At 49.3% G+C, this 14,039-nt stretch overlaps 1 protein-coding gene across 1 annotated transcript in view; it reads right to left on the bottom strand.

Moving 5' to 3' along the window:
* Positions 1–1,506: 1,506 nt before the first annotated feature.
* Positions 1,507–14,039, bottom strand: part of DNHD1 (dynein heavy chain domain 1) — a 76,954-nt gene continuing 64,421 nt past the window's right edge. Inside the window, exons 30-44 of the mRNA XM_030918015.1 lie at positions 10,191–10,340; positions 9,754–9,936; positions 9,193–9,624; positions 8,513–8,984; positions 7,355–7,648; positions 6,953–7,105; positions 6,581–6,759; positions 5,486–6,451; positions 5,106–5,292; positions 4,770–4,892; positions 4,480–4,681; positions 3,429–3,520; positions 3,133–3,282; positions 2,107–2,912; positions 1,507–1,893 (exon numbers count right to left, since the gene is read on the bottom strand). Of these exons, the coding sequence (XP_030773875.1) occupies positions 1,543–1,893; positions 2,107–2,912; positions 3,133–3,282; positions 3,429–3,520; positions 4,480–4,681; positions 4,770–4,892; positions 5,106–5,292; positions 5,486–6,451; positions 6,581–6,759; positions 6,953–7,105; positions 7,355–7,648; positions 8,513–8,984; positions 9,193–9,624; positions 9,754–9,936; positions 10,191–10,340 (4,740 nt within the window). The 3' untranslated portion in view covers positions 1,507–1,542. The remainder of the gene's footprint in view (positions 1,894–2,106; positions 2,913–3,132; positions 3,283–3,428; positions 3,521–4,479; positions 4,682–4,769; positions 4,893–5,105; positions 5,293–5,485; positions 6,452–6,580; positions 6,760–6,952; positions 7,106–7,354; positions 7,649–8,512; positions 8,985–9,192; positions 9,625–9,753; positions 9,937–10,190; positions 10,341–14,039) is intronic.

The following is a 14,039-nucleotide window of genomic DNA, read 5'->3' as shown; positions in this document are numbered from 1 at the left end:
AAATTTCCCATCTCAGTTAATGACACATGATACACCTAGTTTCTCAAGCTTACAATCCAAATCACCCTAGATTCTTCCTCTTCCTTTATTCTCCACATCCATTCCATCAGTCCTGCTGGTTTTACCTCCAGAATATTTCTTAAATCTGTCAATTCTTCATCTCTATTGTTAAGACCTTTGCCCAAACTCCAATATCCCTTACTTGAATTACCTCAATTGGGTCTAAATAGATCCTCCGCCTTGTTACCCTGGCTTTTCTAGCATCTATCCACCATAGAACAGGCAGAGTGACCTTTGAAAAAATGCAAATTAGATCATATAATCTCCCACCTACTATTTGACAATACATTCTCATTATACTTTTGAAAAATACAGGCTCATTACCAAGACCACGTGAGCCACCCCTTTCTATATCTTTCCATCATTTTGGGTCACTCTGCCCCTCACTCACCCACCATGCTCTGGCTGCATACTCTGTTTCTTGAACACTTCAAGGTTGTTCCCACCTCAAGACTTTTGTACCTACTGAGGGCTCTACCTGAATGAATATTCCTTCTGGATCTTTAAATAGCTACTTTCAAATATGCAGAAAGCTTCCCTGACCACTCAAATTATACTAACTGCTCCCCTCTCATCACATATCCTCTTGACGCATCCGTCTATTTTGTTTTCTTTGTAGGACTTCAAAATCATCAAACTTATTTATATGTTGGCCTTTTATTGCTTGTTGCCCTACATTAGAATAACCCTATTAGCACACAGAAGAATACCTGGCTCCAAGGAGTGCTCAATGAATACTTGTTGAATGAACATAGGACCTTGTATCTTACTTGGTTTTTTTCATATGCATGACTCACTGAGAGAATCCATCATAGGAGAGGAACGAGTGGTAGGGCAGGATTGAGGCATTGCCAAGAACACCACTAAATGCCTTAAGAAAGAATTTTCAGTGCTTATGTTCTCCTTTCAAACATACCATTGTGGATTTAGCACAAGTGCTGAGACCACAGTAGAGAGCGGGGCAAGGATTTAGGATTCCGTGTGTCAGCCACTGCTGGGTCTGCCTAGCTTCTTGGATGCGTGATTAATACCAAGCCCCACCCCACCCCAAGTGTACCCACACTTTCCCCTTCCCAGCTGCCAGGCACATGCCCTCTTCTACCTTCAGTGTGACTATACCTCCTCTTTTCTCAATTATGCACACTGTATCTTTCCCCTAGTGTGTCACATTCTGCCTTCTTGGTGTGAAGAAGGCAGATCTTTGACTTTCAGATCTTATTAAGAAATACATTTCTAAGGCTATTGCTGCTATAGCCTTATAGTCTTATTAAGAAATTCATTTTGTAGAGAAATGAAAATTTAAAAGACAAAAGAAATACATTTTGTAAGACTATTACTGCTATAGGAACCACTATAGATAGTGATTCCTCCAAAGAATCTGGGCAAAGTAAATTGAAAACCTTCTGGAAAGGATTGCTGCTCTACCCCCATATCTCAGAAATCTTTCATGGAATCACTACAACTTTATTTTGGTAGATGGGCTCAAGACAGGGGTGGGCTGCACACGTGGACCCTCCGTTGGACACAGGTGTTGGGGGTGAGCTTGGTGGGTAGGGGCAGATGCATCACAATGTTCCTGCTCTGCAGCTTAGTGTTGCCAAGGGGCCCTCCCATGTACACAGGACAGGAGTACACACTCAGGTCGGCTGGGGGTGGCAGGTCGCTGGTGCCTGGGGCCTGTGTGCTGATGCTGACTGGAGGCAGAGGACTGGGTTGGCTGGAAGGACTGTCTTGCAAGGCTCCAGCTATCGGGTCCCACTCCGCATGTAGGACCTGTAGCCCGATCAGCAGCAGCCCTCTCTCTGGAACCGTGGGGTTTGGACCATTCTCCACCTGGGGGCGTCAGAAGCTGGTCAGGCAAGGCTAGGAAGCTGGGAGGTGGCAGGTGGGGAGTGGGGGTTGGGGGTTGGGACGTCGTGGTAGAGCGAGATCAGAGAAGCTAGCAGGGTTACCGAGGGGCAAGATCACCAAGCAGGGGTAACTGCGAGGTGTAATTAGAGACTTTGAGGGTACTGGAACCGCGAACGAGGGGTGGCGCGAAGATACCCTGAGGTGCAGAGGGTTGCTGTTCATCTCCAGACGTTTATACGGGAGCGGACTGGAGACCGCGCCTCGGCTACCAGGGAAATTTGAGCTGGGCACATTCTGGTCCAGGGCAGCTTCCCCACGCAATGCCAGCAGCAGGCGGCGCGGGTGGCGAAAGGCTGACAGGTGGAAGACGCGCTCTGGTACATCACTGTTCGCGTCCGCGCCCAAGCCCAAGTAGCGAACCAACAGCTGCCCACGGCGCGACAACTGTCGCAGCCAGTGCCAGGGCGGCTGCGGACCGGCCGGCGCATGAGGTCGCCAAGGCAAGGGTAGGCGGCCAGTCCAGAGAGCGTGGGCCACTGCAGCACAGCGGCTGGAGGGGCACGGGGGTGCGCCCTTCAGCTGCTGCAACAGGCAATCAAGGTCGCGTTGTAGCGTGCCCACCAACCGGCTCAGTTCCAGAGCCTCTGTCTCTAAGACGCCCTCCAGGGGCCGCCGCGCATTCGGCCCCAGCACTGACTTCGGGGCGCCAGACTCGTCTTGGCGAACCAGGTTGGTCAGCAGATCCTGCAGTGACTCCAGCCTCCGGTTGACTTGCACCAGGCGATGCCGCAGTCGCCTTTCTGCGAGCTGGGCGCCTCCTCGAGTCTCAGGAACCCACACGGGTGAACTCCGCTGCAGCGCACTCAAGAGAAGGCGACTCTGGCGTCGCAACAGCCAGGCCTGGGGGCCTTCACTGAGTCCGCAGAGCCGGGGTTCAGGTGGTGAGGGCAGTAGGTGCATCTGGGCCTTGCACTCTGCCATTGCATCCAGCTCCCTTAGCTCTTGGGGATAGAGGTGACGGGTGAGGGACAAGATGGACTCTCCCCACCCTAGACTCCAGAGAGTAAGCCTTCCTCTGATCCTTTACTGCCATCACCCCCCATAACAATATGAATATTACCCCCATATACCTTTATTGAGACTGCTGTCCACATTTCTGTGGTGGGTAGCATTGCACTGTACTATTCCTTACCCCAAAACAGATAACTGAGTGAAGCTTACCTGGGAGGGGCATGAGCATGGCCAGCAAAGACTGGGGTGTGTGTGGCTGGACCCAGTTCCTGCTACTGGGGCTCAGGCAGGCTTGTGTGAGGCTAAACAGGGCCTCCCTGTCCTCAGTGTCCCCCAGAGGACCCCCGTAGAAAACTGAAGCTGAAGATGAGGTTAGAGCCTTTCAGTTCCAGTACCTTCAGTTTCCACCACTCCCAAAACCAAAGCTGTGAATTATATCCCACCCCCACCCTCTTCCAGGCTTTCCTGGGGGCTGATGACTCCAAGGGGGACAGGAAGGGTCTTACCAGCCAGCTCTTGCATGGCAGCATGGGGATTGCTAAGACTTGCCCACAGCTGGTCTTGGGTCTGAAGAACCTGGGTTAGGGTCACTTGACTCCTAGAGAAGGGGAGCAGAAAGCAGGGTTTCACATATCATCTGTATGCTGAGGACTGTCAAGTCTTCTCTTGAGTTCAAACCTCTCTCCTGAGCTTCAGGCCCATGAGGGTTCACTAGTCATTGCTGCTTGGCACCCCAAATACAACTTGCTTTCAACTGAAATCATCATTTCCCCCCATAAAACCTGTTCCACCTCCTATTTCAGTGAGAGGTATCACCAGCCACCCAATTATCTAAAACAAAAATCTGAGAGTCATCCTTGACTCCTCCTTCCTCCTCACCCCATATTTATTCTCTATTCCTTCCATGGCTACCACCCTACCACCCATACCACAATCTCCTCCCTGGAGACTTCCAGAGTCTCCTAAAGCTGCTCTGCTTGTCCCCAGTCCTGCCTCCTCTGGTCCATTCTCCACATTGCATCCAGAGTGATCTTTCCAACACACAAAAAGGATATTGTTTCTTCTTCTACTGGGACTACAGGTGCCCGCCACCATGCCTGGCTAAGTTTTTGTATTTTTAGTACAGATGGGGTTTCACCATGTTAGCCAGGATGGTCTCGATCTCCTGACCTCGTGATCTGCCCACCTCGGCCTCCCAAAGTGCTGGGATTACAGGTGTGAACCACCATGCCTGGCCTACCTTGCCCTAGTCTTAAAGGCCCTTTATAATGAGCCTTACTTCTCCCTCCTCAACATCCAGCATGTCCATGTCAACCACACTCAAGTCTCCTCCCTTCTGCTGAATTTAGGTCCCTCTGCTCAGAAAAGTTCATCTCTACCTGATTTGCCCCTGCTTTTAAGATTCAATTCAAAGTAAAATCTCAAAGTCTTTGGAGAAGCCTTCCTTGACTTCCCCTTGCCCTTGCTCTTTGGAGCTTCCAAGGATGAATTAGTTTTACTCATCCCAGCGTACGGAAGATACTCAATGTTTGTTGAGTGATTGACTGAGCAGCTCACCAACGCCCCCTGTGTGCCTGCAGCCTCGTTCCATAGAGCTGCCGGTGTAGCAGGAGGCCATGGAGGAGAAGCAGAGGTAGTGCCTGGGTGGGGGGTTGCATGTAGAGTCCTTGCTGGGCTAGCTCCACACTGTCAATCAAAACATGGCCCAGCTCCAGGGACTGGTTCCAGAAAACAGGCATGGAGTGCTGAGTCAGTACAGCTGGGGAGGAAGGACAGTGCTGAGTCAGCACAGCACAGTTGCCCTCCCACTTCCAATTTGAGAGCCTGTAGGGGGTTAAGCTCCTCACCTGGCAAAGAAGCACTAGACTCTGCAGGCACAATAAGCCAAAGACGAAAATCTCTGTGAACAGTGGATACATTCCTGCTTTCAGGTTGGCCTAAAAGCTGTTCTGATTCCAGGTCTGCAACCACTAGAGTCAGACAAGGGTCTGAGATCAGTCCTTGGGTAAAGAGGGTCAGGCAGAAGTCTAGGGATCAGACTTGAGGCTAGGGGTGTCAGGAGTCAGCTACAAGGCCAAGTGGACAGGTTTGGTGCTAGGTCACTGGCCATGAGTCCTGAGATTTCAAGCTAAGGCCCAAGTGTAGGATAGGATCCTGGCAGCCAATCTAGGCAATAAACTCACCTTTGGCTCTGCCTAACAGTTCCAGCAAGAGCTGTAGCAGCTCTTTCGGCCAATGGGGCATCAGATGACAGTTGTCCAGCACCAGCCAGTGCCCCTCATACATAGCCTGGGATAGAGTGCTGACCACAACTGAGACTGGATCCCAGACTTCAGAGCCCAGGGCTATCACCTGCAGATGCTTCTGCCCCTGGGACCAAAAAAGAGATGGCGGCATGACTCAAAGTGATCCTAGGGTGACCCGAGGGACCCAAACTAATGCTACCATTATCCCAAAAGTCCCTAAGTAGTACAGAAAGATCCATGAAAATGCTTGGAGGGGGTCCCCACTCCCCAGCCTACAGGAACCTGGTCACTCCGTGACCAAAAGATTAGGTTCAAACCTGCTGATACTTGGCAGCCAGATTCTGGATGACAGTCAGAGGATGCAGAGTGGCTGTGGGGTGGCCGGGCAGTGGCAACAAGATCAGCATGGGCTGAGTAGCCCGACTATGTTTAAAGGGCAAGGTGGGAGCGCCCATGTTTTCATCCAGGGGCCGACCCAGGAGGCTGGTGGTGAAGTCTGCCAGGGCACCTGCCAGGCACTCAGGTCGCAGAACGCGCCACAGGATCAGCTTCTGGAGGAGGCTAAGTGGCTCAGGCCCAGGCCCAGGTGCAGGACCCAGCACTGTGGATGACAGCGACAGGTAAGCCTGCCAAGCATTGGAGTGGCCTGCCAGGGAGGCACACAGGCCAACAAATGGGGGCAGCAGCTCTAACATCTCACATTCATGCCAGGCTTTTGGCCCAAGCCAGGCCGGTCGAGTCACACCTGAGACTGGCTTGCTGTGGACTGTGCTGGGAGAGGCTGCTAGTCCAGGCCAGAGTGCCAGTCTTTCCAGCTCTGATGCTTTCCCTGTCACTTGCAGCAGAGCCAAAGCACCCAATGCACCCACCAACGGTACCTGGGTAAGGCCCAGTGCTGTCACAGTGCTGCCCAGCAGCTGGCGGGTCAGGTGTGCTCTCAGTTGCAGTAGATGACTGGCCAGGTCCTCCCCGTGATTAATCTCACGTGGCTTCATGCTATCCAGAGCCTGCTTGGTGACTGCCAGCCACTTCTCTGGGCTCATACGGAAAAGTGGCAGCAGGTTCTGCAGTTGGCTTAGGGCCTTTACCATGGCTATTCCATGCCAAACCACAGGCCGATAGGGTGCCCATGATACCATTTCCTGTAGTTTCTGCCCTTCTAGCTCTTCATAATGGGCACGCAGCTGGCATAGCTTTCCTTGGGCCCTCACCATGTTCCGCAGAAACTTGGCTGGCTTCTGACGCTTTGGATTCTGGAACAGCAGCATCGTCAGCAGCCGCTCCTGCATATACTCATTTGTTGGATGAATCTGGCCCTTTCCCGCAGTCCCCAAACATCTACATTCATCTCCACCCCCTTACCCAGGTCCATCCAATACTCATCTCAACCCACAGACTGAGCCCCTAAGCACCTCAGCAGCCTCCACAGCCTTGCAGGTATCTAGGGCTCTGATCTTTAGGTCCTGCCAGCGGGTCTCGAGCTCAGGACACTCTCTGCACAAGATTTCATGCAGCATCTGTTCTTCCAGTATTTTCATGTTCAGGCCCAGATCCAGCACATTCAGCCCCTTTAGCAGTTCACAACCTAGCACTTGGGGTAACATGGGAGATGCTTAACCTCTTCCCCTTGGCAGAGCCAGGGGGTAGAGTAGACAGAGAGTATGGCTCCCTGCTATAGACCTGAGCCTGCTCTGGGCCAGGTTGAGTGAAGCCCTCTTAGGGCTGGTGCTGAGGGCCTAGTGTGTCCACACAACTGTGCGGACAATTTGCCCTCTGGGCCTCACCTTTTTCCATAGCACAGAGGGAAAGGGTGGTGCTGAGATACAGACAGAAGCCAGGCTGCACCTGGGGTGGACTCAGCTGCTCCCGCTGCAGAAGCCATTGCAGTTCTTGGCACCCTAGACCCAGCTCCACGTTGGTCAGTAGCACAGGCAGGCCTATGAGAGGGAGGCAAAGGAACCCTACCCACGATGCCAGCGCCCATGATCCCCATTCCCCATCCACGAGGTCTGGCTCCGACCAGCTTCCCTGTGGCTGATAGGAGGGTTTCCACAAGACGCTTCAATATAGTTAGTGCCCGAGATGAAGGATGGGAACTGAGGTTAGACTGAGGTGTGGGAGGCCTGTGGGGTCACAGAATGGGGTGAGTCAAAAGGGGTCCAGGGTGGGTGGGGACCAGTTCTCACCACAAGCAGCTGCCTCCTGGAGCTGAGAACCTAGCTCCGGGTCAGCACCTGAAAGAACACTGAGGTAGGGAAGAGACGGAAGCTGAGTCTCATAGGCTGGCTTTGACCCCTGGCTCTCTGTCTTCTCCTCTTTCTCTTCATTTTCCTCTTGCTCTTTCTCCTGCTCATTTTTTCTTTCCTCTGCCTTCTGCTCTTTTGTCTGGTCCTTAGCCTCATTACTCTCTTCACTATCATCATCTTCCTCTTTCATGTCCATTTTACTGTCTGTGTTTTGATTTCTCATGAGGCCTTTCCCTGGGGCAGAAAGATTCGGAGGAGCTCTTCTTAGGGGAGGAATTCACTCAAGGGCTCCATTTCATGAGGGAAGGTCTGTGGGAAGACATCTTAGGAAAGTTGCTTAAGCTCTCTATGACTCAATTTTCTTATCTACAAAATGAGGTTGATATTAGTGGTGACCTCACAAGGTTACTGTGAAGAATAAATTAAATTATACATAGAAAACACTTAGATGTGCATATAGTAAGCACTCAATAAATGTTGGCTCTCAAAATTATTACTCTAAAATTCCAGGGAGGGATCCTACTCATCCTCTATCTTCCCACAGCCTCTCTTCTGTATTTTCTATGCCTTTTCTTCTGCCTCTTGTAAGGGCATTTGTGGGATTTACGGCCCATCCAGATAAGAATCAGGGTGATCTCATTCAAAGTCCTTAACTTAATTACTCTGAAAGAACCCCTTTCCAAATAAGGTCACATTTTTCTCACAAACTCAATCCCCAGCCTCTTCTTCTGGGAAATACTCTATTCCTTCTCCTAGAAAATGTTCCTTCCAATACTCCACCCAGAAGGGTCCCCGATCCAAACAGAGCCAATAGAAATATTACCCAGGATTTCTGAACACTGGATACATTTGGGTAGTGCTGAGTAGACCAGGGAAGTGGAAGATCATGGACCAATCAGTCATGTAGATTCAGAATCATTGTAATAAAGAGAAAAAATAAATGTGACCAAATTGATTCCTGTAGTATAGGCTGGTGCAATCTGGGACATCCTGATCACAAAAATGCAGTGTCCTCATTATGAAGGGAAAGACCACAAGAGGCTGAGTGATGGGTAGTTCAGATACTCCGGAAGCATTGAATTTATTATGTCTGCTTACCTCTACCCTCAGTGGGGGCTGGTGCCAAGCATCTATTCTCTGCCAGAGGTAGCGGGTCCAACCAGATGAGGGCCTGGTTGCTGGGGTCAAGCAGCAAAGGCCAACGGCAACTACTGTAGTGGGTGGGGCTTCGCAGAAGCAAGCCTGCCAGGTGGGCTGACTTTGCCTGTGGCTTCAGGTTTCTGTCCCACTGGTACTGTTCAGATGCAGAGCTCAGCAAAGACAGAATACTGAAGGGAGAGTGTGTAGCCAGCAGGGGGTTCTTTGGTGGTATGCTGACAGATTTTTGCTTCTGCTTCAGTGCCTGTGCCACATCATCTGGGCCCAGGGCCTCCTGAAAGCCCCTACACAGAGCTAACCACTTGTCCAGTAGCTCTTGGCGCCGCAGTGGTGGGAAGGGACCCAGGTAGATGATGGCAGCTGAGCATAGGAGGGCATCTCCAAACACAGTCATGCAGCGTCCCTTCAGCTTCTGGAGTGGACAGGAAGACCAGAGGCTGTGTAGGCCAGTGAGGAGGGTGCAGGGAGAGATATGGCAGAGGGAGGGCAAGGTGGGGTTTGGAGGAAAACATGGAGAGGAGTGCAGAGAGGGACAGAGGGAGGCAGTGAGGGCACAGGGAGGAGCGGGGGAGTGGCATAAAAGGAACTTTGGGGGAGACGTCTGGGAGAGGGATGGTTACCTGGAGCTGTATAGTCCAGGCATGCATAGGCATGAGCAGTGCAGCCTTCATGGGCCATTTGTGATACTGCCCACGCTGTGCTTGATTGAGCGTCTTTGCCACACAGTTGTGGGAAGCTTGGGCATCCTCCACCATCTTAGCCAGGGCCAAATTATTCTCCAGGGTCTCCTGGGCCTGAAACTGGTAGTAGCCCAGGCGGGCCTGCTCCCGAATGAGTGTTGCCTCCACTTGCTGCAGCAGCAGGCCCGTGGGCAGTCCCCGGCAATGTGCCAGCCCATAGTGCAGAACAGCCCAGAGCCAGGCTGCCAGGCTGGCTGCAGGTCGGCTCACTGCCCGCAGGGCTACATCGCTCATACCTGGAGCTTTCAGAATTAGATGTAACTTTATCAGCTCTGAGTCTGTTATCTTTTCCTTGGGGAAGAACACCAGCTCCTGGAAGGATGTATGTTAAAGGGATGGGGAAGACACAGATGCTGTGGACCTTGACCCAACAGTTTAGCCTTGCCAAGTCTCCCTTTTATGCCTCCCCTATCCTCCTTCATTGTGCTCCACCCTTCCTACCTGATAAAAATCCTCAGTGCATAACAGCTGTTTGGCACTGGCCCAGCCTGTTTCACGGTGGAACAAGTCACACATTGCATCAGTCACCCGGACCACAGATTCTGGTGGTGCTCGATAGCTCCGTATCTCCTCAAAGTCAGCCACCTGCAGCTGGCTCAGAGGCTCCAGAAATGCCTTGCTCATCTAAACGAGGAGAGATACCTTCTAAAGTGAGCTCCTGAGATGTTCTGTTCTTCCTTCAAGGTGTTTCTAGGGGGATCATCTCCTCCTTGGAGTCCTCATGAGAGGTCACTCCCCAAGCCATCCTATTACCTTTGTCCCCTCCCCCCCAGAAGACTCCATGATGAGTCACTCCATCCTCTCCTCTTGGTATCCTTAGAGGGATTGCCCTCTTTCAGGAGAGGAGCAGTGCAGGGCAGGCGGCAGGAAGAGCCTACCTGCTCCAGGAAAGCCTCTTGCTGAGCCTGCAGGGCATCCCGCTGCTTGGCCAGGTTCTCAATGAGGTTCTCTTGATGCCTACACTCTTCCAGCTGCTGCTTGTATAGGAGCTTGCTTTGCTCTAGCTGCTGCTGAAACATGTTGAGGCTCTGCAAAGAGATATCCAGGCCCTGCAGTTCCAGATCCTGAGCCATGTGGAAACACCCCAGAAGACCCTATGATCCCGGGACTCTAGCATACTCCTCACTTGAAAGACTGACCACGTTGAACTCCAAGTAGGCCACAGAGAGAGGCTGAGCTCTGGGTCTGTCACTTATTAGTCCGTGAGTTACATATCTAGTAATGCAGCCCCAAATGTGTGGTTGCTTTTTCTGCAGCCGCTTCACCCAAAGACTATGTGTGTAACAGTTACGTTACATTACTCTATATTTTAGTTGACCCATTAGCAGCAGTTATCACAGAAGACAGTTCCCTCCCTCTTGAGGCATCCCCCTCTGTTGGCCTCCGTGATACTGTGTTCTCCTTGGGCTTTCTCTAACTTCTCTGGCTGCTCTTTCTCATTCTCTTCCTCTGTGAGCTTAACTATTCCTCATCAATTTTTTCAGAGCTTCCTTTCTCTTCTTACTCTACACTTATAAATGCCTTCTCTAATCTAATGGCTTTGATTCCTACTTATGTTCCAAGTGCCAAATCTCTCTCTCCAGCTAGGTTCCCTCCCAGCCCCATACCACGTATTCATCTGCCTAGTGGAAATCTCTTGGGTGTCTCACAGGCCCCTCAGATTCCACATGTCCCCACATGAATGTATTTGGTTATGCCTCCTCAGCTCTCCTGCAATCTGACTCCTCTCCTGTGTATTCTTTTTCTCAGAGAATGGTGGCAAGATACACTCAAGTTTCCCAAGGAACAAACTGAGTTGTTACGCTTGGCTCCATCTCCTGTATCCCCCAAATCCAGCCCATCTTTGAGGCCCTTCAATTCTACCTCCTAAATGCCTCTCGTGTACACTGCCTTTCCCAACGTTGGTCACTCACACTCAGGCCCTCTCACTCCTCACCTTCTGCACTGGCCTCCTAACTAGTCTCTCAGTTTTTATTCTTACTCCCCTCCTTTTATCCCCCCACTGCAGCCTGGCTGGTTTTCTAAAAGCTGAATCATTGTCATTAACACTTGCCATTTCTACATTTGATTGACAATACCCCCATGACCAGACCCCTACTCATCATTCCAATCTCATCTCTTTTCTCTCTCCTAGCACGCTACTTTCCAGCCATTCCTGACTTTCAGTTCCTCCAATGTGGCACACGCTCTTTTGCCTCTAGGCCTTTCACATGCTGTTACATCAACCTGGCCCCTTTCAAACACAGATCAAATCTGACCTAAGTTTCAGTAATCAACTTTCATGTACTTTATTCCTTAGTTTACATAGTTAGGGAATGTTTTTGAGCTCCTACCATGTTATATACATGCTCTGTGCTGCATAGCAGGGCACTCTGCTTTCTCTAGAAAGTTTTTCTTAATATTTTAGAGCACTCTGAACTTACTCCGTTATAACATGGTTTTGTCATTGCCTGGATGAGTATATCTTCTGCTAAACTATAAGCACCATGAAGATAAGGATAGTGCCCTATCTCTTCTTATTAGGAAGCAACCTAACCTATTTTTTTTTTTTTTGGAGACAGGGTCTCACTATGTCACCCAAGCTGGAGTGCAGTGGTGCAATCATGTCTCACTGCAGCTTCAACCTCCCGGGCTCAGGTGATCCTCCCACCTCAGACTCCTGAGTAGCTGGAACTACAGATAGGTGCTACCATGCCTGAATAATTTTTTGTAGAGACAGGGTTTTGCCAAGTTGCCCAGGCTGGTCTTGAACTCCTGAGTTCAAGTGATCCATTGGTCTTGGCCTTCCAAAGTGCTGGGATTACAGGCGTGAGCCACTGTGCCTGGCCTAACCTAATATTAATAGTAACTAACATTTATTGAGCTCTTACTATGTGCCAGCACATTTAAATACTATACATGTAAGATCTTGCTTAATCCTCATTACAACCTTACAAGGTTAGGGAAGTCTCCCCAACCTTTCTGGATCTTTGTTTTCTCATCTGTAAAGGGAGAAAAGAATAGCTACCTCAGAAAGGTGTGGCAAGGATTCTATCTATCTATCTATCTATCTATCTATCTATCTATCTATCTATCCCTCCATCTAGATGTAAATGTAGGCATGTATTAATATAGACATAAATATTAAGAAATGCCTGAACAAAAAATAAATTTTTGTTGAGTGCAATAATGAAAAAATTAACCAGTTGAATATAAGAGAGTAAAGAGATGGAGGGGCCCAGACTGAGTCCTGGGATTTGGCTCAGTGGATGGTAATGCCATTTCTTGGGGTGGGGAACACTGGAACAAGTACACACTATTATGGCTATTGATTGAATGACCAAGGGATCTGACTCTGAATGACCCTAAGACTACGAACATCTCTTCTCCAGATCTTTGGCTTACTGTGTTCTGCTCTGGTATAACTGACTCACAGATCAAGGAATACTAGCACCCCTAAACCAGATCAACAATCCTGGTATTAATCATCTTGGGAAAATGTAGGGCAAAAAACTGGGAAAGGGGATTTCTGTTGCTCTTTGACTTTGTTTTCTTTCTTTGCAACTTAACTGAGTCTTGAGGTCTAATCTAAGCTGTTCATCCTAGGTGGTAAATAGTAGGGGAGCACCAGTACCTTTAAAACTCCAGGGGACACCATTTACATCAAACACAATGAAAATTATATTAGTAGACATATGCCATGTATCTGGAGTTGTGTGGCACTGGATGATAGCCCTAAGGGCAGTCATTAGAAGAGCTCGCTAGGTATTAGGAGCTTAAGACCTGAAACCCTAGTAGAAAGATTATCTGAGTGTGAGATGGGCACTAGTTCACTGCTCTGAAGTTATACCAGAACATTTATCAAAATCTTGTGTAGTAGGAAGAAAAGGTGCTATTTTAGAACTCCTCTTATTAAAAGCAAAACTGCTCTTTAGTTTGGGAAAACACCTTTAGCTAGGAGTATTTGGCTTTAGAAGGTATGATAAGCCCTATCATCACCAATTTTAGCCAGATATAAGAAGTCTGTTTATTCAAAGAATAAGATTGTTCTGTATAAGACAGCAAAAGGTTTTTTTTTTTTTCTTTTTTTTAATTTATTTTTATTATACTTTAAGTTCTAGGGTACATGTGCATAACGTGCAGGTTTGTTACATATGTATATTTGTGCCATGTTGGTGTGCTGCACCCATCAACTCGTCAGCACCCATCAATTCATCATTTATATCATGTATAACTCCCCAATGTAAACCCTCCCCCCTCTCCCCCTCCCCATGATAGGCCCCAGTGTGTGATGTTCCCCTTCCCGAGTCCAAGTGATCTCATTGTTCAGTTCCCACCTATGAGTGAGAACATGCGGTGTTTGGTTTTCTGTTCTTGTGATAGTTTGCTAAGAATGATGGTTTCCAGCTGCATCCATGTCTCTACAAAGGACGCAAACTCATCCTTTTTTATGGCTGCATAGTATTCCATGGTGTATATGTGCCACATTTTCTTAATCCAGTCTGTCACAGATGGACATTTGGGTTGATTCCAAGTCTTTGCTATTGTGAATAGTGCTGCAATAAACATACGTGTGCATGTGTCTTTGTAGTAGAATAATTTATAATCCTTGGGGTATATACCCAGTAGTGGAATGGCTGGGTCATATGGTACATCTAGTTCTAGATCCTTGAGGAATTGCCATACTGTTTTCCATAATGGTTGAACTACTTTACAATCCCACCAACAGTGTAAGTGTTCCTATTTCT

Source organism: Rhinopithecus roxellana, chromosome 15, assembly GCF_007565055.1.
Source record: "Rhinopithecus roxellana isolate Shanxi Qingling chromosome 15, ASM756505v1, whole genome shotgun sequence".
Classification (NCBI taxonomy): domain Eukaryota; kingdom Metazoa; phylum Chordata; class Mammalia; order Primates; family Cercopithecidae; genus Rhinopithecus; species Rhinopithecus roxellana.
This window is presented reverse-complemented; position numbering and strand designations above follow the sequence as displayed.